This window comes from Haemaphysalis longicornis, unplaced genomic scaffold (assembly GCF_048455015.1).
Source record: "Haemaphysalis longicornis isolate Haplotype H1 unplaced genomic scaffold, Haemaphysalis longicornis Haplotype H1 scaffold_1, whole genome shotgun sequence".
NCBI classification, from domain to species: domain Eukaryota; kingdom Metazoa; phylum Arthropoda; class Arachnida; order Ixodida; family Ixodidae; genus Haemaphysalis; species Haemaphysalis longicornis.
In genome coordinates this window covers 458,755,237-458,777,389 of record NW_027526203.1, presented here as the reverse complement: position 1 = coordinate 458,777,389, position 22,153 = coordinate 458,755,237, and the positions used below count along the sequence as shown (strand labels likewise).

At 46.2% G+C, this 22,153-nt stretch overlaps 2 protein-coding genes across 5 annotated transcripts in view; one reads left to right on the top strand and one right to left on the bottom strand.

The window, feature by feature from the left end:
* Nucleotides 1-6,479, bottom strand: part of Hex-a (Hexokinase A) — a 36,485-nt gene extending 30,006 nt beyond the window's left edge. Inside the window, exon 1 of one of the 2 annotated variants that reach the window (XM_077687942.1) lies at nucleotides 6,299-6,479. In XM_077687942.1, coding sequence (XP_077544068.1) covers nucleotides 6,299-6,319 — 21 coding nt within the window. In that variant the 5' untranslated portion in view covers nucleotides 6,320-6,479. The remainder of the gene's footprint in view (nucleotides 1-6,298) is intronic. The other variant, XM_077687943.1, reaches the window with a different exon arrangement.
* Nucleotides 1,476-21,929, top strand: LOC144156117 (BRISC complex subunit Abraxas 2-like). 3 transcript variants are annotated; one of them, XM_077687946.1, is made up of 9 exons: nucleotides 1,476-1,542; nucleotides 7,074-7,162; nucleotides 7,229-7,319; nucleotides 7,412-7,512; nucleotides 8,180-8,379; nucleotides 14,034-14,177; nucleotides 19,518-19,581; nucleotides 19,897-19,999; nucleotides 21,752-21,929. In XM_077687946.1, the coding sequence occupies exons 2-9, from the start codon at nucleotides 7,082-7,084 to the stop codon at nucleotides 21,802-21,804; spliced, it is 837 nt and encodes a 278-aa protein (XP_077544072.1). In that variant the 5' UTR covers nucleotides 1,476-1,542; nucleotides 7,074-7,081; the 3' UTR covers nucleotides 21,805-21,929. The 3 variants fall into 3 exon arrangements, with proteins under 3 accessions (XP_077544072.1, XP_077544070.1, XP_077544071.1); XM_077687944.1 differs by lacking the exon at nucleotides 1,476-1,542 and adding an exon at nucleotides 6,645-6,806; XM_077687945.1 differs by lacking the exon at nucleotides 1,476-1,542 and adding an exon at nucleotides 6,806-6,921.
* The last annotated feature ends 224 nt before the right edge of the window (nucleotides 21,930-22,153 follow it).

Sequence of the window (22,153 nt, the reverse complement as noted above, 5' to 3'; positions counted from 1 at the left end):
AGCTATGCAATGTCCCGAAGAATTAACGTGACATGCCCTAGGAACATGAAACCAACTGACAACAATCGGCCTGACAATGCTTGCTTGTGAGACAGAGAAGTACTACAGCATACGCTTGAGGAGAGGCACTGGCGGTGAGACTCGCCAAGCCTAGGCATAAGTTAAAAACTACACCAACACCATGCGCCTAAGAGTGAAATAGTCTTACAAGGAGAGGTGCCTACGCGGTAGCGCATCGCACGACCCCAGCTGGATTCTCTGCTTTATCTCGCACCTCGGAAAGCGTGTTCTGTTTAACCGAAACCGCCGCAAGCATTCGAAATCGCCTTAAGATTCTGAAAACTTCAAGCGCTTTCGGAACGGGAAACATTAAACGCCGCGCTGCACCCTACCGCATTGGGACAGATTACACTGCGAAACGCAACCGGTTTCTCGCTCGTTTCCTCCGCCCTTTCAAGGAGTACGCCAACAGTTCAGTGCACCCCCTCCCCCCCCCCCCCCCAGAACATGAAGGGTTTTTTCCGTGGTTATCTGAAAGTTGCCACGGAGGCAGGCTTCCAGAGATAGCCGAAGAAAAACGAAACCCGGTGGCCTATATGCCAACGAGGCAGCATTCCATATCTAGCAGTGGGACCCCGAAGTGATTGGGAGCGCAAGCCAACGTTACAACTGCTCGCTGAAAGAGACGGCAACTCAAGAGGAGCCCTGCGTGTGCCAAGACAAACTCTCACTCCGGCAAAGAAGTCACAACCCCACCCCCATGCACTCTTCCTTTTCTCGAGCTAATCAGCACGGCTCTATCAAAAAAAAAAAAAAAAGAAAAAAAACTGACCGTGAACCGGATTTTGGTTCCAACCCATCCCCAGGAAAAAAAGGGGTATCAATATCAAAAAAATGGGAAAAAGCGACTCCTGCTGAGAGTCTGAAAACAAAGAGGACATGCCCGACGTTATGCGTGCCGCATTTATGTGAAGGGCACCTCGTGTGCAAACACTTTGCAGCCGTTGCCACGCGCCTGCGGTTGTTCATCCCTTTTTCCCCCGAGGAAAGTGCACGGGATATGCGGCACAGCTATAGAACAGCCAGGTGTGGGAGAACTGCGCCGTATTTGCTCAGCTATTTACAATCAAACAAAGGTCGCTAACACCGACATTAAGCCCTGCAGCGCTCACGTGGTATTGAAAAATATGAGAAAGACGTCTTAAAATAGCACCTGCCAGCTAGTGAAGTTGAAATAAAAAACGGGCCATCTCCACTAAGGTGAATCCTGGGAAGGGGCGAAGCATGCAGTGTATAAGTGTATTCAAAGATAGTAAGCCTCTTGCCACACGGCGCGTGCTGATTGGGCGCCGGAGAAGCGCCGGTGGGAGAAGAAATCACGCGCTTGCTGAAGCAGTGGCGCCCTCTCTTGCGTTGAACCGGATTTAAGCAATTTGCATGCCCCATCTGTCCCAGTTTGGGGTAGTGGCAGGGGTCAACGCGAGTGCAATGCCCGCGCCTCGCCCTGGGCTCGTCCTCTGATCAACGAGGTCCCGGCAGCAGGTAAGTATCCCTTTTCATGCTTCGACCAACCACCCCATCCGATCAGGCCTAGTGTCGAGAGCCGGTGGGTACCCGAGTGTAACACAAATTATAACCCGTCTCCAAACAGCCTCTGCTTGTGCTTGACGATTGCTGACGCGGACAGGGAGCGTTCCACAAATCTTTAAATCATGTTGGTTTATTTCGAGCCGGTTTTATCCACGGTACACTTTTCTTTTGGTACGCGTTACGTTCCAGCGCGAGGCGTTAGAAAACGAGTGTCCCGGTATTTTAGTACCGTGACTACCTAAGACGCCGACAGCCCGAGCCCTAAAACGTTCCCAGTGAACCGGCGCATTAGGCGTGGAATGGAAGATATGATTGTCAACAATCGGTATTGGTCGCAGGGTGACATCCGAGCGATAGAGTATGTCCCAGTGCACTCAACAATCGGTATTGGTCGCAGGGTGAGAACCGAGCGATAGAGTATGTCCCAGTGCACGCCCAAGATTATTTTTGCTCACTGCTTACAATCTCCGCAGTCTGTTCCAGAACACTGCAATGATTACAACAATTGCATCACCCTGAAATGTTCACTCTTTTATCGCAGCCGTTCTACCTAGGTTTCCCGAAGCGCCGTTGTCACCGCGCGAAGCAAGCAATCCCCTTATCGACGGTCTCGCGGCAACAGTAGATAGAGCAGAAACAAACTTTTTTTGCATACCGAGGACGACCCCGCCACAGCTGAAGAGCTACCACCGGTCAGAGACGAAACCAGAACATGCGAGCTACTTGGAGACTCTTAAAGATGGAATTAAAAAGATCGTCCAAATAGACGACACAAGAAAGGGAAAGGTCCGTTTGTTGTGCCGCCCTTTTAGTATGTATTCCAAGTTGTCAGCTGTTCATATGCAGAAGCCCTATAGCTTCCGCTCTGAAACGATTCATTTCTCCGTTTTGGTCCCGCACGTAGAAAATTTAGCCGCGGTGGAGCTCGAAACAGCAGGCTTCGGTAGCGAAGTGGTCCGCGCCGCGGTTCGCTTGAAAGCGCCAGGCGCGAAAATTGACTACCTTGGAATGTCGGTGGAGCCAAGCTCGGACTCGCTCGTTCCACTTTCACTCAGGCAGCTGCCCGGCAACACTAAGGGATTTATCGAGGCTAAACCGGCTCACCCGTTCGCGCGCACACACAGAATCTAGCGTCACGCGACTATCTTGCCATCAAAATTCCTTTACCCGCCACGGGCCAAGTACGCATCTTTTCTTCCCTGCCCTCTTGCTTTTCTCCGCTCGTGCGACAACTACGCGCACGCATTTACTATCGCATTTGAATGTACATATCGATAACGCTAAAAGGTAGATTTTGAAAACCACTGCTTCGTTGAGTAAATTACCTCCAACGCAACGACGGTAGGTTACAACAATCGCTTTTCGGTGTCAGCAATACTCGTAGGGATTTGTCAAGGTAATTATAGTCTTCCACTAGTTCTATCGTTTCGTTACATATGCTGAACAAGGCGGTTTCGGCATACTTTAGATTAATTCAGTTATTTTTAGCCCCACGGCCACGCTTTCTGATTGCAGTTCAAGCATTTTTTGCAGGTGTTCTGCAGACTCACTTAGCAAGAGTATGTCGTCTGCAAACCTCAAATGGCTCAAGTATTCTCCGTTTGTCCTTAATACTGTGTTTTCCCAGTCAAGCTTCCTGAATACCCTTACCAGACATGCTGTGAATAGTTTTTGGAGAGATGGCATCTCCCTTTCGTGTCGTGAATTTGCCGCTTTGCTTGTGAATGATTAAGCTGCCCGTACATCCTTTATATATTTCGTCTAGGAGTCTTATGTAGGTATCCTCTATTCGCTGGTAACCAGGGTAGAAAAACGTCGATTAACAGCCCTGCGGCTAAGTGGTGGACGTTTCCGACACATGAAAGGGCTGCGGTGCCGCCAGTTTTGTGCACGCTCATCCTGTGTTTGACCTCATCCTGAAGCATTTGGTTGGAGACAGTGCCCTATTAGGGTATTTCCTCCGATGACGAATACTGAAGAAAGCTTAGAAGAACCATGACTTCGCTCCAAACAAAATCGTCGAAACAACGGGATTCAATCAACCCAGCTACATAATGAGGAAAACCGAAGGGTGCGAACTGCCACCTACTTTCCCCTCACTCAAATAGTGACGCTGACCCAACTTGGCCGATTGTTTCATGCCGACCCAATCAACCAAATGTTGAAATAGTTTTGCGAGCTTGCAGCTGGAAGTTTGTAGTGTTTCAAAATAAAAATAACGTAATTTTGTGGCGAAGCTTCCAAGGTGACTGGCACACGGCTACCGCGCGTAACGGTGGGAATTAACAGAGGCGATCTCAACGAGCGGCGCCACCTCTTGGGTGGTTCTCGCAATATATTGACAGCTGTTGAAGAATGAATTACGAACAAATCGCGCCCGCCGCTTTACCAGATGGCGCTGAGAGTTCAGGCGGGCTCAGGTTACCCTTTCCCCGCCACAACGAGAACCAAACCCATGGATCTTCCCGCTAGGAAGTGTGGTCGGCGATTCCAACCGGTTTCTTCTCAATGACGTCAAGTCAGTGTAAAGACTGCTACTCCGTAGGAGATGTGCACAGGGTCCTTGAAACGCTACAATAGTAATCAGGGGACTTGAATTCCATCCTTCATTTAAGGGCACCAAGTTTGGCTCATTTCAAAGACTACTACGGCTTAGTAACACTGACGCCAATTTAACCACAAACTTCAAAGAATTAATCCCCATAATAAGGAAAACAAATGAGGTGGAGGCGATTCACCAGTCACTTTCGCGCCCAAACTTTATGACGTCACAAGGGCTCGTTGATGCGATTGGCGCAGGGGTTTATGCAGAACTTCGATTTTGGGGGGGTGTCGGTGGGATGTTTGGGGGGTTGTATAAATCCCTAGGCAGGCTGCTTGTGGAATCTTCTTTGGGGGGTGTCGAAGTGCTTCTGGGGGGGTGTTAGGGGGGTGTGTATAAATCCCTGGATTGGCGGACGTCGAGTAAAGCCACCGCCAAGGAACATCACTGTGTGTCGTGGTGGTGCTTTAAGTTACGTTTAAGTCACCTTGAATGCTAACACTGAGTTAACACACTGGCGCTCTTCAATTATATCAGTCTAGATTCACCGCGGAGTGTTCGTGGCGAATCCCGGAATGGTCATCCAAGAGCCCCGCTGATAACTTTTCTTAGTATTTCCCCTATTACGCGACTGCTGACGTTCTGTATAATCATACATTTCTTATCTTTGTATTTTTAGAGGGAAAAAAGAATTTGAGGGATAAAATAAAGTTTACCGAGATGGCTACCGAAGGACTAGTACGTTCTGACAAAGAGTTACACGCTGTTTTCATGATCCCTTCGGGCAAGCTCAAGGTGAAAGCGCAAGTATAGAGGCAAAGCAAAAAAAAAAAAATGGCAAGGCCGCTGCTCGGCAAGGAAAATCAAGATAAGGAAAAGGCGTAGAAAAGCAGGAGAAAAAAAATACTGAGCACCTCCACGCAGGACCGGTTTGAAGAACAACAAACATTACGCACGCGACCACTGATACACACGACTGAGCAATTAATCCCCGCAGCGCCAAAACCAGGTGCGGCGAAACATAGCGCTGCATCTGGACAGAATGTACTCATCAATTTAGTTCCTCAGTGTGTGCGTTTCATAGAGGCAGAGAAAAAAAAGATTCCTTTAAATTGAACAATTAGCTCTCCTTCCCCCTCTTTACAATCGCGCGCGCGTAAAAAAAATAAAGTACGAGGAATCGAGTTAACAATGAAAAACAGAACCTTGTGGCGTAAACGTTTCTAAAGGAAACGTGTAACCTCGAAAAAGAAGAATGTGGCATACACACGTCTCCCCCGCGACCGAGGAAATGTCGCAGGCCGCGAAGCGGGGCATTTACACTCCTTTCGCCGAATGCACTGCTGTGGATGGTTGGACCACGCATTGGAAAAGGGAAAAAGCCTCCTCAAGCAGCCACTCGCCCGTCCATTCATACACAACGCATGCGTGCAATGAAGCCAGATTCCCAGAAAGTGCGGCACGGGTACAACGAATATGAAAAATGCATTCCGGGCTACTAGTTTTCCTCGAGCTAGGCGTGACGGGCTGATTGATAGTCCACCACCACGTTGAGCCGACCGCCTTCACAACACGAGTGTTGATGCACAAGTCACAGAAGAAAAAAAAAAGAGTTGAAAACCAAATTTCCAAACAGTCTGGTAGTCGTTATTTCTTATTGAGACACTAGCGTTGCTTTAAGCTGGCGAGCGGAATCAGGATTGCTGGCCCAGTCGTCACTTACACAATTAAAACACCGCGCGCTGTAGTAATATGCGCGTGGCGCAAGCCAATAATGTGCCGGGCTATGAACTCTGAAGGTGACCCTAGCGAACGTGGTTGCTACATCGTCGCTGTTTGAACTCCACATTGAACACCAAATAAACAACCAGAATGCTTTCCGCGCACAGGAACGCCGCGAAACACGAAAGATAAGAAGCAGAGCAATCTCTCCCGGCATTACGCTATCAATGAATGAAACGAGAAAAAAATCAAAGATCGGTCTGCGATTGCGTAAACCAGAATAGACTCAACACGATAGCTCCGCACACAAGATCGCGCCGCGAAGAGAAGCGCGGAGAATATTTTTTTTTTTATCTGCGAAAGTAGCCTGTGGGCGCCCGTACATCGAGAGGAACCCACGATGTACCGCGGACAGCAGTGGTACATCCAGAAGGAAAGGCTTACCTTCTTTCTCTTATCGGCCATGATTGCCTGGCTTTGATGGGAAGTGACTGTGCTTGAGGGACTTGGGGTCTATTCGCTGTGCACCGAATTTGCAGCCGTCGAGCTCGCGGTTCCCCTTTTTGACTGGCGACCCCACGGTGACCGTCCGGTCCACTAGACTCCCAGATACGCGAATGATGACGACCGAGGGCGTGCGGCTTTACGTCACGTTAGTAGCCTGCCATTGGCCGACGCTCGCACGCCCTCGTGTGACGTTTTTCCGGCTTTCCGAGAAGCGTGCAAGCATAGAGCGTGCGAGTTATTTTTTTTTTCTCTCTCTCTTTTTTCCTTCTCTAGTGCTTGCTGGGTTGGGAAAGAATACAGAAGGCGATGGTTGGGCTCTACGCCGCGCGCGTCGCTGGCTGTGCGCTGCCCGCTGGGGCGTTTTTCGAGTTCGCGTATCCTGATTGCGAGAATACTTGAACAACCGATAAAGCGAAATAAAGCCCACAAACGGTTTCATGCTCAGGTATGCAAGTTTGCGTTATCCCTTGTGAACAACTGTGCCGTTTCATGGCTCGTGCCTATTGTCAGCTGATGACTGCCCTGCGCGAAATAGGACAGCTTAGTTTTGCGTTGAACATGTAAATATTCGCTGCAAACGTGACGAGAGACAGCTCTGTTTTTTTTTTTTTTTTTTTGCCGTAGCTTTCATTGCTGTTTGCAGCATTGCTGTACTTCCTGCTTGTTTTCAAACAGCTTTACCGTTGAAAACCGTCTGTGTTCTTGTCCCCAGCGCAACTCATGGCTACGGTTACGGTTACCATCAGTGGTCCCTTGCTGTCTACGTTGATATACGAGCACTGCAACAGCCCTGGCGATCAGGTGGGAGCCCTTGTGGCCACAGTGAGCGCGTCAAACATTCGCGTAATGTTTCGCGTAATGTTTCAGGAAGGATTTCTCCTGGGAGAGATCTCCAGCCGAATCACGGATACAATCAGCGACTCTCAACTGCACGGTGAAAAAGAGGAGACCAACCTTAGTAAGCTACCTGGTTTCTTTGAGATGCAGTGCCTAGGTGGGCGCCAAGATATGCCTCTTCGACTGTAAGTGCCTTTAATGTCTTTATTGCAGAAATATGCTCCATTATTTCGTGCGACCTATTTGAATTCTACGACAAGAGGTGTCACCTAATCGCGGACAAACTGACGGCACTGCTTCGGGACAAGCAAAAGGTAAACGACTCTAGAGCGAGAAATGGGGAAGTTTGCAAGAACTCATCATGGAGAAACAGTCACCGGTAATTACTCTGAGGTAGTGTTGCATGCTAAACTCGCGCTTTTCAGGACTGGAACAACGCAAAAAGAACATTTGAAGGCAGCACCCTCACTTTCTAATTTCTTAAGGCACGCATCGGTGTTGCCTTCATCCATAAGACCCTCCTAATGCCGCGACCAACTTCTTTCCACCATTAAACTTCCGGAAATAAAAAAATCCTGCTGCTTGAACTCTCTTTTTTTGCATGTCAGGTGCCGATGGACAGGCATTGACTTAAAATTTGTGAGGAGGCTTCCTGGTGGCATGATGTAGGGTGTGGTTGTCCATAACAGTGCCTCTAATCGGGGCAAGATATTAACACAATGTATTTTTGGCACGACAGAAGAGTTCAATCGAATCTGATCAGTTTAATCTCCGCTTTATCAACAGTGCACATCAGAGGCGTACCCCTATCGCCTCCCCTCCCAAAGGTGTACCCCCCCTTTCCTCCCAATTATACCAGTTCAGAAATTTCTGCACTCTGAATATTCGTGAGCTTGCCAAATGCCGCATTGCATTAGTCACACGTGGCCGAATGCTGGCCATCCGTGAAGTGATGATAACTCGCCGTTTTTTTTTCCCTAGGAAGTGGTCGGATGGTACCGGTTCAGGCGCAACACAGGCCTGCAGACGTCCCTGCGAGAGCAGGTGCTCCACCAGCGGCTGGTGCGGAGGCTAGGCCAGGGATACGGCAACTTCTTCCTGCTTGCACTGTTCCGGGGCTGCACTTCATCCAACGACGCAACACACTCAATGGAGCATGTCTTCTTGCGCTCCACAGACCCGTGCGTATTCTTGGGAAATAGTAGCTGGCGCTTCCTCCAACAGCAAGCAGCGTTGCATGTAATATCGTGGAAACTTGGCTATGCTGGTACTTCATAAGGGAAAAAGCGACAGGAAACTAGAGGTCCAGCTTCTGCTGCTGTCTTCTCTGTTCCACATGCTGAATTTAATCTGGCTCTGCATCCTCTTTTCTTTCCCATTTGCATGCTTAATATCATACTTCAAAGTTAATGCCCACTATTGTTAACATATCATCCTTTGCTGATCACAGCTTGGATTCTGTAAAATCTGGTGGTTTTTATCGGAAGGTGCGGAGAGAAAACGCTGCTAGCTACTCTACTCCACTACATACATAGTGTGCAATGCTGCCAAGGCTGGAGAGCATAATTGGGTGCTTCCTGCAACGAGAAAAGCAGAGCGCAAGGCTGATCAAAGCAATAAAATTGATAATACTGTGAACACAATTATTATTATAATTAGTTTTCTTAGTGTTGTTTGAACAGGCTAAGTTTACGTATGTTTACTGCTGCAATATTGGACAGCATTTTGCTTTCAGTATCTGTTGTATGAAGAACCACGAGATGGTGCAACATGTTCAAGTGGAGTCCGGATACAAGCGCACCAGAAATTTGAACACACAACACATCCAGTTTTGATACTACACTTGTGTATTTCCCTTCAGTTATGTAGGCAGCATGTTTTGTCTGTGGTTATTTTCTTTCTTACATTTTTTCATTTTGTTAAGAAACATTCTCATCTGAGAAAGTCCTCATCTCTGTTTAATCCTTCAAACGTGTTCCATTTCCCGGCACGTGCCACGTACCACTGAACCCCGATGTGAGGCAGAATGGCACAATTGGTTTATTTTTTGCTGTGGACTACTTCCGTAGCTTCCTCTGTGTTGCACACTGTATAAAACAGGGTATGCATCCGTCTTTCAACGTTTGGCTGCTACCATTTCTTTGTCCTTTTTTTTTTTCTGTGTTTCTTTGTTTTGTTTTTTTTTTAGGTTCAATTGTATATGCAGGTTTTTGTGTTCACTTTAAAGAAGACAACTTTATCATTATGCCAAGTTTAATTTACTTGTGATAGCTCACAGCGTGGTTGTAAATGTTACAGACTTTCCGTCTGCTGCCTCTACAAAAAGAGTATGGCTACAGAAATATGTTTTAAAGGGACATTAAAGGGTGGAAACAAGTTGGCCTGTATCGATGGATTGCGGTGCCGAGGATCTAAATACACCACTCTCGCAACTAGCAGTTGCTTAATGAGGCAGAAAACGCCAGAAACATCAAAACAGGGGACGACGCCCCATACGCTTTTGGGTACCACGGTTTGTGACGTCACAAATATGGTAAATGGAGAGAGCTCATGGAGAAGCATGTATAGATGTTTTCCTGAACAACCAGTTTCGAAGTGGTAGAGCATGTGAAATAAACGTAAATCAAAGCTTTCCGTGAGCTCTTCGTATCTAAAAACGCAGACTACACCTTTCCTGCACTGCGAGGCAGGCTGCTTCTTTCACTATTTCGTCAGCTATCATGCCTTCAGTTTCGTTTCGAAAAGCAATTGGTGCTGAACTAGCGAAGTCAATAACCTACGGCAGTGGTGTTTTTTTTTTTATAGGTGAACGTTACAAGTATGTGGAGATGAAAAATGTACAAAGGACAAAGCATATGGAGGGAGGAGGTGGGGCAGTACAGAATGCAGCCTAATGCATGCCTTGCTCCCATATTTAATATCGTGACCTTTGATGTCATGCAGACCTCATACGAGTGGTAACTGTCCTATGTGCCTCGAGTGCTGCCTGTAAGGTCGCCACTGAAATCCCCCTAGTGGCCCGTTTCGAAAGCAGCCATGGGACACTCTAGTCCACTGTCGCCGCTGCTTTTGGGGCATGTTCACGACTGAGATTTACCGTTTGTATGCGTTCGAAATACGTATTTATGTGGAGCAGTCGCTCTGTTCACAGATGTGGTGTATTTACGTTACGGCAAACGTTTCTGACGCGATATGAGTGTGGAACATTCGCTCTGTATGAGCGCCAGGTGTGTGTCACAGACCAGCGTCGCGAAGTCAGCTTATGCATAGAGCTGATTGTAATTTCACTGATCTGAAATTTACTAACAGTGTCTCCAGAATCAGCGTTTTCTCGGATGGTCATGTTACGGCTATACATTATGATGTATATCGGTTTTGTGTGCTTGCCTAATCTAGCAGAACCCTCATACCTGACAGCACTCCAGTTAAGCGTGCCAATATCATACCTCGGATGTTGATCACTACCATAGACAAGCCTATGTGGCATAAATTTCACAAGCATTCTACGAAAGAAGTACGGTGGATAATACAAAATTATACCTGGGAATCAGCACACGACAAAGAATTTAATGCTGGGTTGGCTTGTTCTGAGGAGAGCCCTCGCAAACATTCATCATCTGCTTCATATACGCCTCGAGCGCTGCCTGTAGGGGCGCCACTGAAATCCCCCTAGCGGCCTGTTTCGAAAGCAGCCGTGGGAGTCTCCGCCCCGCTCCCCACTGTCGTCGCTGCTTTTTGCGGCATGTTCACGACTGAGATTTGCCGTTTGTGGGCGTTAAAAATCCATTTTTATGTGGAGCAGTCACTGTGTTCGCAAAGGGGGGTGTGTTTACGAGAGTGTAAATGTTTCTGACGCAACCTTAGTGTGGTACATTCAACCTGCATAAGCGCCAGGTGTGTTTCGCAGGCCAGCGTCGTGGAACCAGCGTATGCATGGAGCTGATTGTAGTTACACTGCCCTGAAATTTACTAACAGTGTCTCCGTAACCAGTGTTTCCTCAGATGTTCATGCTATGGCTATATGCTACAATGTATATCGGTCTTGGGCATTTACATAATCTAGCGGAACACTCATACCTGACAGCCCTCCAGTTACGTTTGTGAGTATCATATATACCTCATATATTGATCACCACAATTTACAAGCCAGTGTGTCTTAATTTCGCGAACATTCAACGAAAGTACGATGGATAATGCAGAATTATACTCGGGGATCAGCACACGACAAATGGTGTCTTGTCGTGAGGTGAGCGCCCGAAAACATTCATCTGCTACATATATCCTCCGCGAACAGCGCGGAGACAGGCTTAAAGTATAATCCGCGTCCACGACCAAACGTTTCTTCGAAACATCGTCATATGGCACAGGGAGCCTGCAGAATAAAGCACAAACTGAAATCATAGAGCCTTATAAGATACCACACTCTTTCAACGGCACCTTTCATCACTTGTGAACCACCTACCCTGTGTACTTCCATAAATGCTTCCGCCAAACGATCAGCTGTTCGTTGAAGTCGAAAAACAAAAGGAAACGGAAGGCGAGATTTGTGTGTGTGATTTCTAAAACATTCATTGCTTGATTTCGCTCCGCATTTGTCCGCGTAGAGTATCCCCCCCCCCCTCCCACCCATGTCTCACGAAATAGCAGTGCGTTTCGCATTTAGTTGGTCAGGTGAGTCCTACCTGGCTTCAGTTTCGACGAACGTCTTTAGCGTATCAGAAGCTGCACTGGGTTTTTTCATTCTCGTTAGAGCTATTCTGTTTCTTCCGGACTTACACAGCATTTATTTTTTCGTTGTTTCATTGACTTTTCTTGGTTCTTGCTATAGGGCGTGAGTGGGCACATATTTAACGGAGCACAGCCTTGTAATATACTTAACATTTTTGCATGGCTTATAGTCTTATAAAAGGCATAAGTTATTGTCCGGGATTGGGTAATCACATCCCCCAAACATATTTTTCTCCGGCGTATATATTAGAAAAGAAGCCGCATTCGTTGTCCGTGCAGCAAAATGAAACCAACCTCTCACTGTGCCAGTATCAGGCCTAAACGAGGCGACATTAGGCAACTTGTGCCTGACGTATTCGGAGGTGACAGTGGTGATATGCTGCTGCCGTCGCCCGGAAGAGCGGCGACGAAGCGCGGAGAATCGCGTCCCCGGGTAGCTCTTGTTTGCGTTCGAGTACTTTACGAAGACCCACCTGTTTTTTAAGTGACCTAAACGTACTCTTTGCTTATAGACGTCACCATAACAAGTTTATAGAGCGCAGAAATGCGAAAAAAGGTGAAACAGAACCGAAACACTACGCGAGTCCCTATCAGCCACGCAGCGCAAATCCCGTAAATGCCGTGGAGAAGCAGCGGCAGGCGGCGCAGCGATTGCGAAGCTCGAGCCGTATACTCTCCACGAGCAGCGCGGTGACGGGCTTATAGAGTAAGCCGCCTGCACGAATAAATGCCTTGAAACATCACCATATGACACAGGCAGCCTTCAGAAACTAGCACAAACTAAAATCTGAGAGCCTTACCAGATACCACACTTTTCCAAGTCTTTTATCCCTTGTGAACTGCCTACCCTGTACTTCAAAAAATGCATCTGCCAAGTGATCAGCAGTTTATGGAAGTCGAAAAACAAAAGGAAAGTGAATGCGCAGCTTGTGTGTATGATTACTAAAACGTTTATTCCTTAATTTCGTTCCTCATTCGGACACAATAATAGTTAAGCGTTTGCCTGTCCCCCCCCCTCCCTCATGTCTTGCGTGAAATAGCAGTGTGTTTTGCCTCTAGTTGGGTCTGGTGAGTCCTACCTGGCTTAAGCTGAGACGAACGTCTTTAGCATTTCTGAAGCTGCCCTGGGTCTTTTCATTCCCATACGAGCTAGTCTGTTTCTTCCAAACTTGCCGACCATTTATTATTCAGTGGTTTCATTAACTTTCCTTGGTTCTTTCTGGAGGGCGCGAGTGTGCACATATTTAATGACGCAGGGCCTTGCACTATTCTTAACATTTTACGTGTACCTTATATTCCCTTAAAAGGCACAAGTGGCCGTCAGGTATTGGGATGATCGCATCCCTGAGGCAGATTTTTTTACAACGTTTATATTTGAAAGGAACCCGCATTCATTGCACGCGCTGCAAGACGAAACCAACCTCTCACTGTGCCAGTAACGTGTCCAAACAAGGCGACAATAGCTGTCACTTGTGCCTGACATGTTTGAAGGTGACAGTGGCAATATGCTGCTGCCATTGCTGATGCCCGTAAGAACGGTCAGGAAGCGCACAGAACTGCGTCCCCAAACAGCTTTTGTTGGCGTTCGGGCGCTCTACCAAGCCGCATCTGTTTTTGAAAGTGCCCTCAACGTACTATTTGCTTACAGACGGGACCATAACAAGTTATTTAGGGCGCGGAAAGGCAAAAAGAAGTGAAAGAGAAACAAAACATTGTATGAGCTCCTCCTATCAGCCATCTGGCGCTCATCTCATAGACACTGCGGAGAAGCGGTACCAGGCGGCACAGCCATCGTGAAGCTCGAGGCGTATAGCTTACAGCAAGCACATATCTTTCAGCATGATTCAAGGCTGTTTGTTGTGAAAAACATACCGCACAAATGAAGCAGGCATGGGGAAGGTGCTACAACAAAGCTTTATGCCATTAATGCAGAATGTTTTCACAGTGAGCCACCTGAACCTGTTTCCAGCCTTCAACTTGCTTGCGTAGCTCGAACGGGCTCCGGTCCTTCATTTTGGAGCAAGTCCAGACCAGCTTTTTTTTTACCCTTAGTCGGCCTTGTGCCATAAAGACAGCTGTTAAAATCTGCCTCTTCTTGTTCGTGCAGTGCCTTCAAGTATTACTCTGCAGTTCCCCTGCGCATAGTCAACCTCGGCGAGCCGGGCCATTCAGACTACCACATGTACCCTGGTTCAGCTGCCAGCATCCACCAGGGAGCGTTCTGCGAAGTGCTCAACTCTCTGCCCCCGGAGTAAGTGGCATTGGATGAGGTGTCAGTTTTGGTACCTTTTGAACTTTAGCATTGTGTTGTGGCTGGGCTTGGGAAGTATCAAAAGACGGGTGGGGCGTAAGAAGTAAAGGATGAAATTTTGCGTGTGCATGCATTAGCCCCACTTTCATTGGGTGAGGAGCCTTAGTAGTTAATTTTCTTGCAGAAATCACTTAAGTACAGCCTGTCCAAAACACTTCTTATTCATTAAAGGGACACTAAAGTGAATTTGTCAAGTGTAAAGTGAATTTGTTTTTGCTTGCACTGTGTAGACTGGCTCACCGTTTATCCAGTCAATAAGGCGGTATTTATTTTATAAAGCCTGAAAGAAAAACTACCATGTGCGGTTTGCAGCAGCCGCACCAACTAACAGCAGCGACTTCAATACAAGGTGCTATGTGATTGGACGATGTCCAAGATTAGAATTCAGACCAGTTTTGGTTTCGGTTCTGTGGAACAACATTCTAGGCATCCGACGTTATCGTTGGTTTGGCAGCTCGATATCTCAGTAATCGGCGTACCGCGCTTCTGCCATGGTGTTGGCTGTAAAATGCGTCAGATAAGCCTACCAGCATGGTGTGTAATCGTAACAATCGCTAGTTGAGGCGTACGCGGTGGGTAAATGCCCGCCGCGTCACCGCAGACGCTCAAATGCAATGCGCCTTTCCTCCACCTTTGGAGCTTGCCTAGCTCAGGGTGCAATTTAGCATTGTATCGTAAGACGCGTGTTCGCAGCAGGCCGAGGGTCGACAGATTCGGGACTGCGTCCACAAGCAGTCAGTGCTTATGGCAACACCATGCCAACGAGAACTCGCCAGCGCGTAGTGTAAGTCTGCACGCGTTCTGCGAACTTGCTCGTGGAGCAATAAATGTTACAGTGCAAAAATGGTGATTTCAGTATAAGAAAGATTTCCCCGAAACAAATAAATTCACTTCAAAAAAAGAAAAACGTGCACTTTCGGGGATTCGAACTTTCGACTTGCAAAACAATATGCCTAGTGCTCCAGACCACTTGGCCATAAGCCAACACTGCCAGGGGCGAAAAATAAGTATAGTATAATGTATGGCCAGTTTACATTTTTATTTAGTTTTAGCATTTCAAGCATCTTAGATGATTATTTCTTGTATAGCGCTTGTGCAGTAAGTATCCCCCGAATTCCTACAATATCTCATGTCTAGCGAATGCATTCCTTAGATGGAAAAGTGTTCGCAAATGTGTGGTCTTGCTGCTGACCGCCGGGCTATTTTGCCCAGTGCAAAAAGTGCTTCCCGCACCCTGGTTTTACGCTGTACTATAAAAGTTTCGGTTGTTTTAATTTCTTAGTACCTACATTAACTTCGCTGACTCTTCTCCCTCCCTCAATTGGTCTTAAATTTTTCTACTAGTGCACCAGTCAATGAAGTGTCGCATGTGTGCTTGTGTGGAGCGTCTTGGTCTTAAAGCTTGATACAGCCTACAGACTAACAAACTAAAGGCCCATTCTTCCTGGCGCAAATGTGCCATGGCTTCATTTCAACTGAGGGAACGAACTGCGACGACCCACCGGCGGCCAGCTGACTTAACGCTGGGCCGACTGATTTTGTTGGATGGTCGCCGAGCCATACAGTAGTGCAGTCAACCTTCATATTGAATTGCACTATGTATACAAGCAAATAGGACGCTAACGGAACTGGGACGAGGCCAAGCGTCCCGTTAGCGTCCTATTTGTCTGTATGCATAGCGCAATTCAATATGAAGCATCACCAACTAACCCCATTCAACGTCCTTTTGGGCGCAGTCAAGCCAAGCCATCTTGTTTTGATGTCATACGAAACGTCATAGGAAATCAGCAAGGAGGATGCAGAGGAGGACAGCATTTTCAAATTGGTTTTCCTGCTGAATAAAGTCGCATAAACGCAGGGAGTGTGGTTGAAACATGTCTTAGAGACTCCAGACTACAATTTGCACTAGTAATCCCGCAGTGTTTACAAATCACTTCAGTGTCCCTTTAAAGTAATCTTATAGCCAACGTGTTCCTTCGAAGCTGCTATTTACAAATGTACGCCGTGGATAATTGGAAATAGTTAACCGGTACCGGTTGCATGCACAAATACCGAGCCTATGTTGGTAAATTACAGTGTTGTTAATACAAATATACTACTCGCAGCAGCAGCAGCAGCAGCAGGTGCTCAATATTGAATGAAATGCCAAAAGCATGAAAACGGGTATCGTCCCCTCTATACACTTTCCTGCACTACAATTTGTGAGATCACTAGTCACGAATGGTGAAACGGGATTGAAGAAGTTTGTGCAAACACTTTCTTAAACACTGGGGCAGCAGGCATGGGCGTCCGGAAGGGGGGGCAAGGGGGGGCAACTGCCCCCCCTTGGAGATTCGGATATTTTTATGCACTACAAAAAAGCTGCACAGCTTGGTTGGCCCATAATTAAAAAAACTTTGCCCTGAAGGGCGGAAGAGAAGAGAGAACGACGCCGACGTTATCTCCTTTGTTCCGCCCTTTAGCCCAAAGTTTTTTTTAATTATGCACATGTACCAACTTGCCCAGCAATCCATGCTACTCAAATGATTAGAACACTCAGGTCCTGCGTATCGGCATGGAACGCCCTTCAGGACTGCGGTCAACATTGCACTTTAGACGGTGGGACTCTTCGATTTACAGTCTCGTACTCGCCACCGACTCCCCGAGAAGCAGTCCGGCATTAGATTTTCCCATGCATACCTATGGCTTCGGGGAATCCTCGGACTACCCGCGGACTCTCCACGGTGAGTCCGAGACAGTAAATCTAAGAGCCCCACTGACTGACATTGCCGGTCATGTGACGGCAGTGAAACAGACTGCCTGTGCTGGCTATTTAAGATAGCGAACAATTCTGAAAGGCTTGACTTTTTTTTTTCTCTTAGCTCTAGATTTATGCAGTCTTAGCGCAAGAACATCAGTTTTCGGACAAATTTGCAGCTATATCTAGCTTAAAATCTTCACCGCTACAGGGAGACTGTAACATCCTCCCGGGCCACGGAGGAGAACCTTTTTTTTCCTCCATGTCCCGTCCCGACCCATCACCTTGTACACCCTTTCCTTCGAAATTGCGAAATGTCGGCACAACCCAAGCCCCGAAACAAAACCTGTAAATCAGCCCCTCAAAACGCTTGTACGCCTTTATTGCATTGAAAGTGAGGGAGGCCACTAGTATCTTTATTGTGTGAGCCATTTCAACAGACTTCATCACACATGCCATCCCGCAATTTGCCCAGAAAAACTCGAGGGGTCTGCAGCTGCTATTCAAAGAACATTGACGGAGTGCAGTTGTATGTATGTGAACGTATTTTGCTGTGTGCTGGCGAACAGGTGGCGTAAGTCAAGAACCCTCACGCAGCGAGGCTGGCCACTCTCTTTACAAAGTGACAGTAACTTTTCGCATTTTCTTTATTAACTTTATTTCTTTGTTCGGTAATAAAATCCAATGTATATTCTCCAAGTCTGGTTCTAATTCGCTGTTTGTAATTTTTGTAACCACAAATAGCGCCTTTTTGGTGCTATCCAACCGTACACACGCCCCCCCCCGCTAATGGATGCCCCCCCTTGCAAAAAGTTCTGCGGACGCCCTTGGCAGCAGGGACATGTAAATTGAAAATAAACGTATTTTGCTGAGCACATGCTTTCTTGGAGATGCAAACTTATAAAGACATTAAGAAAATAAGATGGCTCACCAGAAGCAGTAGGCTTAGTTTCAGTTTCATGGAATGTATCACTGCGGTACAAGAGCAGGTAAAAGGTGCGTGCAGGCAAACGTGGGAGTGAACTGTGCCTGCTTGCCACTAGTGCATATATACATAGAACAGCCAACTCAAAAAGTCAGGTTATTAGCGCAATTGGTTACGCCGCTGGGACGCAATATACAGTCGTCAGTGTCATTTATGGCCAATTGCACTTGTATTTTCTACACCTTCTCCCAGCCAGCGGCTTCTCACAGGAAACTTTTGCTACGGGTGCAGGGTGTCATGGCTGATTTTGCCATGCTCCGCCATTCCAAGACGGTGTCAAAAACACCCTTTCTGATTGGCTTATAACCTGTAGTGAAAACTAATTAGACTTTTACTAAGAAGGCGACGCTCAAGTAAAGTCGAGAAGAATCAGATCCTGGCCTGCACTGGGTGCTTTCCGAGTGCTATTTAGCCTCACGAAAAAAAAAAAAAATGGGAAAGAAGCAGGAGAAAAAAATGCAGACTTTAATGATTTGTCTCTCAGCAACAAGGCATTGCTGGTCGTTGAACAAAAGCCAAGAAAGCAATGAAATGCATGATCTTGCCATTTAATTTGCCTTTAGTATCCCTGTAACAGAAATGCCATAGGAATGAAAATGGGGTCAGTGTCCCACACACTTTTCTGCAGCGTTATTTTTGACGCCATAAATTCTGAATGGTGAAATTAGATTGAAAGAGCAGATCTGAATGTATTTATAGAGAAAAAGAAAAGGACAGCAAAGTAAAGACATGTGGATGGAAAATAAACTTATCGGGAAGCTTCTGCTGTTAGAAGGCAGAAACTTCAGCGAGCACTTTTAAGCAGACTACTGCACACCATAAGCTTTGTTTGATTTCAGTCAAATGTTTCGTATACACCAGTGTAGTCAAATGATTTATGCAGGTAAATGTTAGAGCTATTGTCTCTTCCTACTGCCAGGACCAAAAGTCGGCGATTATTAGTGTAATCGACTGCACTATTGAGTCGCTTTTGTGGTCACCATGCGTGGTATTTTGTGCAGGTGCTCCAAAAAGTAAATGGAGCACGTCTTCGTGAAATTAGAATAATTTATATTTCATGCGCCTGCTAGCATGAATAGAATATGTGCGGCCTGGTTTTATTATAGAATGACTTTCTTGTGAGGTCACTTAGAGGGGGCTGGCTAGGCTCATGGCGGACAAATCCTCTGTCACCAACCCGTGCTCCGTTTATTTTTTGGGGCACCTGTACACGTGGTAGATGCACTGCACAGCTTGGTCAACTTGATAGGCAGTAATTGGGTTCACTTTTGGACCTGCTGTTTTATGTCATGAAAAAATATAAAGGAAACAGTAGAGAGGAAGGCCACCTTTTATTTTACCTATGTAAACAATATATTGTTTGCTAAAACAAGAGACAACAGAAGTACAAAAGTTGTTGTCATTCAGTTCAATGAAAAAGCTAGCCTTTTGAGCTAAAAAGCCTCTAGTGTGCCTGTTTCAGCGAGGCTAGTTTTCAGCAGAGGCTAGTTTTTTGGCGTTGTTATTGTGCCGTGATCCCTCTCCGAGGATGAACTTTTTTTTTTATCTGCTTTCATAGCGGATCCCTTGAAATGGTGAACCATATGCACAAACTGCATAAATTGCTCCACTCCAAATTAAGGGTAAGTTCATCTGCATCTAATTTTCAAAATGGTACTATATCCACCCTGTTAAGTTTTGTTGCCTTTTCAAATTGCTTTCTCGTGCATGAATTACTGCGCATGTCACTAGCACCTCTTCTATGACAACAGGGTATGGTTGCCTGTGCTGCTAATCGGGCTGAGAGACAGTGCGTTGCAATCCTACTAAACCTCTGGTACTGTGCGGACACACTGTTCCTGCTTTCCTTCCAACCTTGCACGGGGAATTTGACCTTATAAAAGGCGTGGATGCATTTCTTACGCGTAAGCTAAACTGATGAGATGTTTGCCCTGCAGGAAGTGGTGAATGCTGTGGCAGAATCTGAAGAGGATGTGGCCACGTTTGCAGATGACATCAATCAAATGAGGGAAAAGTGTGCCTCGCTCAAAAAGGTTGTAGGTGAGGAGTGTTTGCCTACAATCTTCGATACCCAACTGGAGCAACTAAACGACAGCAGCGCCTTGTGTTTGCTCTCGAGACACCGTGCAGGTGTCTAAAATACATTTTATGACAAATTTCTGTGGCTGAGCTTACCTGCTGCCATGGCTCATTGGCTAAGGCATTGTGCTGCTGAGTTCAAGGATGCGGGTTCAATCCCGGCTGCAGTGGTTGTTTTTCAGACGGAAGCGAAAAGTGAAAACCCCTGTGTGTTGAGATTTCGGTGCGTGTTAAAGATCCCCCCGGGGGATCAAAAATAATCCTGAGTCCTCCACTATGGTGCACCTCGTAGCCCAGTGTGACTTCGGTGTGTTAACCCTAAAAATTTGGTGAGGGGGTTAATGGTTGAGCTTATGAGCAGTCATGCCATTTTTTGGTAAGTGCTCAGTACGGCCGACTGGTCAATTTAACCCGTTAAAGGGGCAGACAATCGATTTTTGTCGAGTATATATTCTCTATTCCAAATGAAAGGGTATCCCTTAATGCACCTTAATGAGAAACGGTTTTGCTCATAAGGCCCTAGAACTTCTTAAATCGAAATTTTTAGATCTACGAGCCGTATGTGTCCTCCCAAAAATAATGCTGGCAACCATGACATACAATAGCGCGGCACCATACTTTTGTCTGTATTCGAAATGAAAAGCGATATTTAAAAACTTGTCCCCAGCTAAAAAAACTGTGAATCACAGGCTTTCTTATTTCTTTGCGTTTTTTTAATTCACTAGTCTATTTTTTTTTTTCACAAAGGCGCCATCTGTTGGGATGGCGTTTGTGCAGGGCGTTCAAACACTAGTTACGACCACATGCTCGGCGGTTATGCACTGCAACATAACACGAAGGTAGTGTGCGCCATCATGTGTTCGCTGATTACGCGATCACTTCCTGAGACGCATCAGCTTTGTGCCGTGACCAAGAATACTGTAGTTTGCACTGCTTACAAATTTCGCATTACTGAATGTGGCAATGAACAGACAATTTCTTTTTTACTTTTTATTGCTTGAGTAAGTTTTGGTCGGCATTTTGAAAGCGTAAATAGCACTGCAAACGGTCATAATCATTTACTCACTACAGCAAGCAGACAATGCTACTTTTCCGCTTTTCTATTAAGAAAAAAGAAGAAAACAATTATGTAAGCAGCAATTTAAACAGAAATTTAGCTGTTAAAATGTACCAAAGGGAAATGTAGCGAGTACAATGAGGGGACACAGCAGTTGACTGGTGCGCTGCTGCAACACTGGTTTTCATACCTGCCGTGGTATGCCGTTGTCACTTTTCGTATGTCATGAGTACTCTCTGTGTTTTAGCATAAATCCTCAAATGTGAGATGACCCATGACTTCTGTATCCCACTTATTCAAAGAAGTATCAGCACATAATAGAGTAAGTACAGTAGTGCACTCAGAAACAGCCAGATGGCTTTTATGCTGGAGCAAACAACACACAAATGTTAACAATATGTGAACACCTATAAAGAACAGGTTGCACACGTCTAGCAAATCAATTTTGACAGCCAAAGGGCGTTTGTTTTTTGCGTAGAAAAATGTAACAGTAATCAGCCATAGCGGATGTTAAAAAATATTTGCCATATCCGCAGTCAAACCTATGTATGCCACTGATTGCAGTAGCCCATCAATAATGTGGTGCAACGGTGCATGTGTCTGTTTTGGTTGTGGTGTACTGACTGCAACTTTTTTTTTTTTCTTCTTCTTCAAAGGGCCAAGTACGTCGGCACCTGCGTCAGAAAGCATATCGTCGACTTCAAAGTAGACACCATGTGTGTGCATTTGTACTTTGAGAGAGAGACAAACATTTTATGGACTACTTTGAGCACGCTGAAGACAACCACATACATCTGCCCACTTGCATCTAATTAAAGCTTTTTTGTAATTGTTTCTTGTTTGTTTAGCAAAGTGGCACATATCGTACAGCTGCATCATATAAATAGACAAATGTGAAACGTGTAGAGGTTGCAGTTCTTTCTCTATACTACTACTGCAGCACATTAAACCAGTGAAAATTTGCTCGCTATATTGCCCACTGGTGGGAATCAGTCAAAGCTAGAGTGGAATAAGAACCAGACAGTAATGAGCATTCCCCAGTGCGCCCCAAAAATCGG

Bases quoted from the DNA above. Each gene is read 5' to 3' on its own strand.
- LOC144156117 (XM_077687946.1), top strand. From the start codon at position 7,082: ATGGCTACGGTTACGGTTACCATCAGTGGTCCCTTGCTGTCTACGTTG. The intron at 7,163-7,228 runs GTGGGAGCCCTT...GTAATGTTTCAG, and splicing joins GCAACAGCCCTGGCGATCAG to GAAGGATTTCTCCTGGGAGA. The intron at 8,380-14,033 runs GTGCGTATTCTT...TTGTTCGTGCAG, and splicing joins TTCTTGCGCTCCACAGACCC to TGCCTTCAAGTATTACTCTG.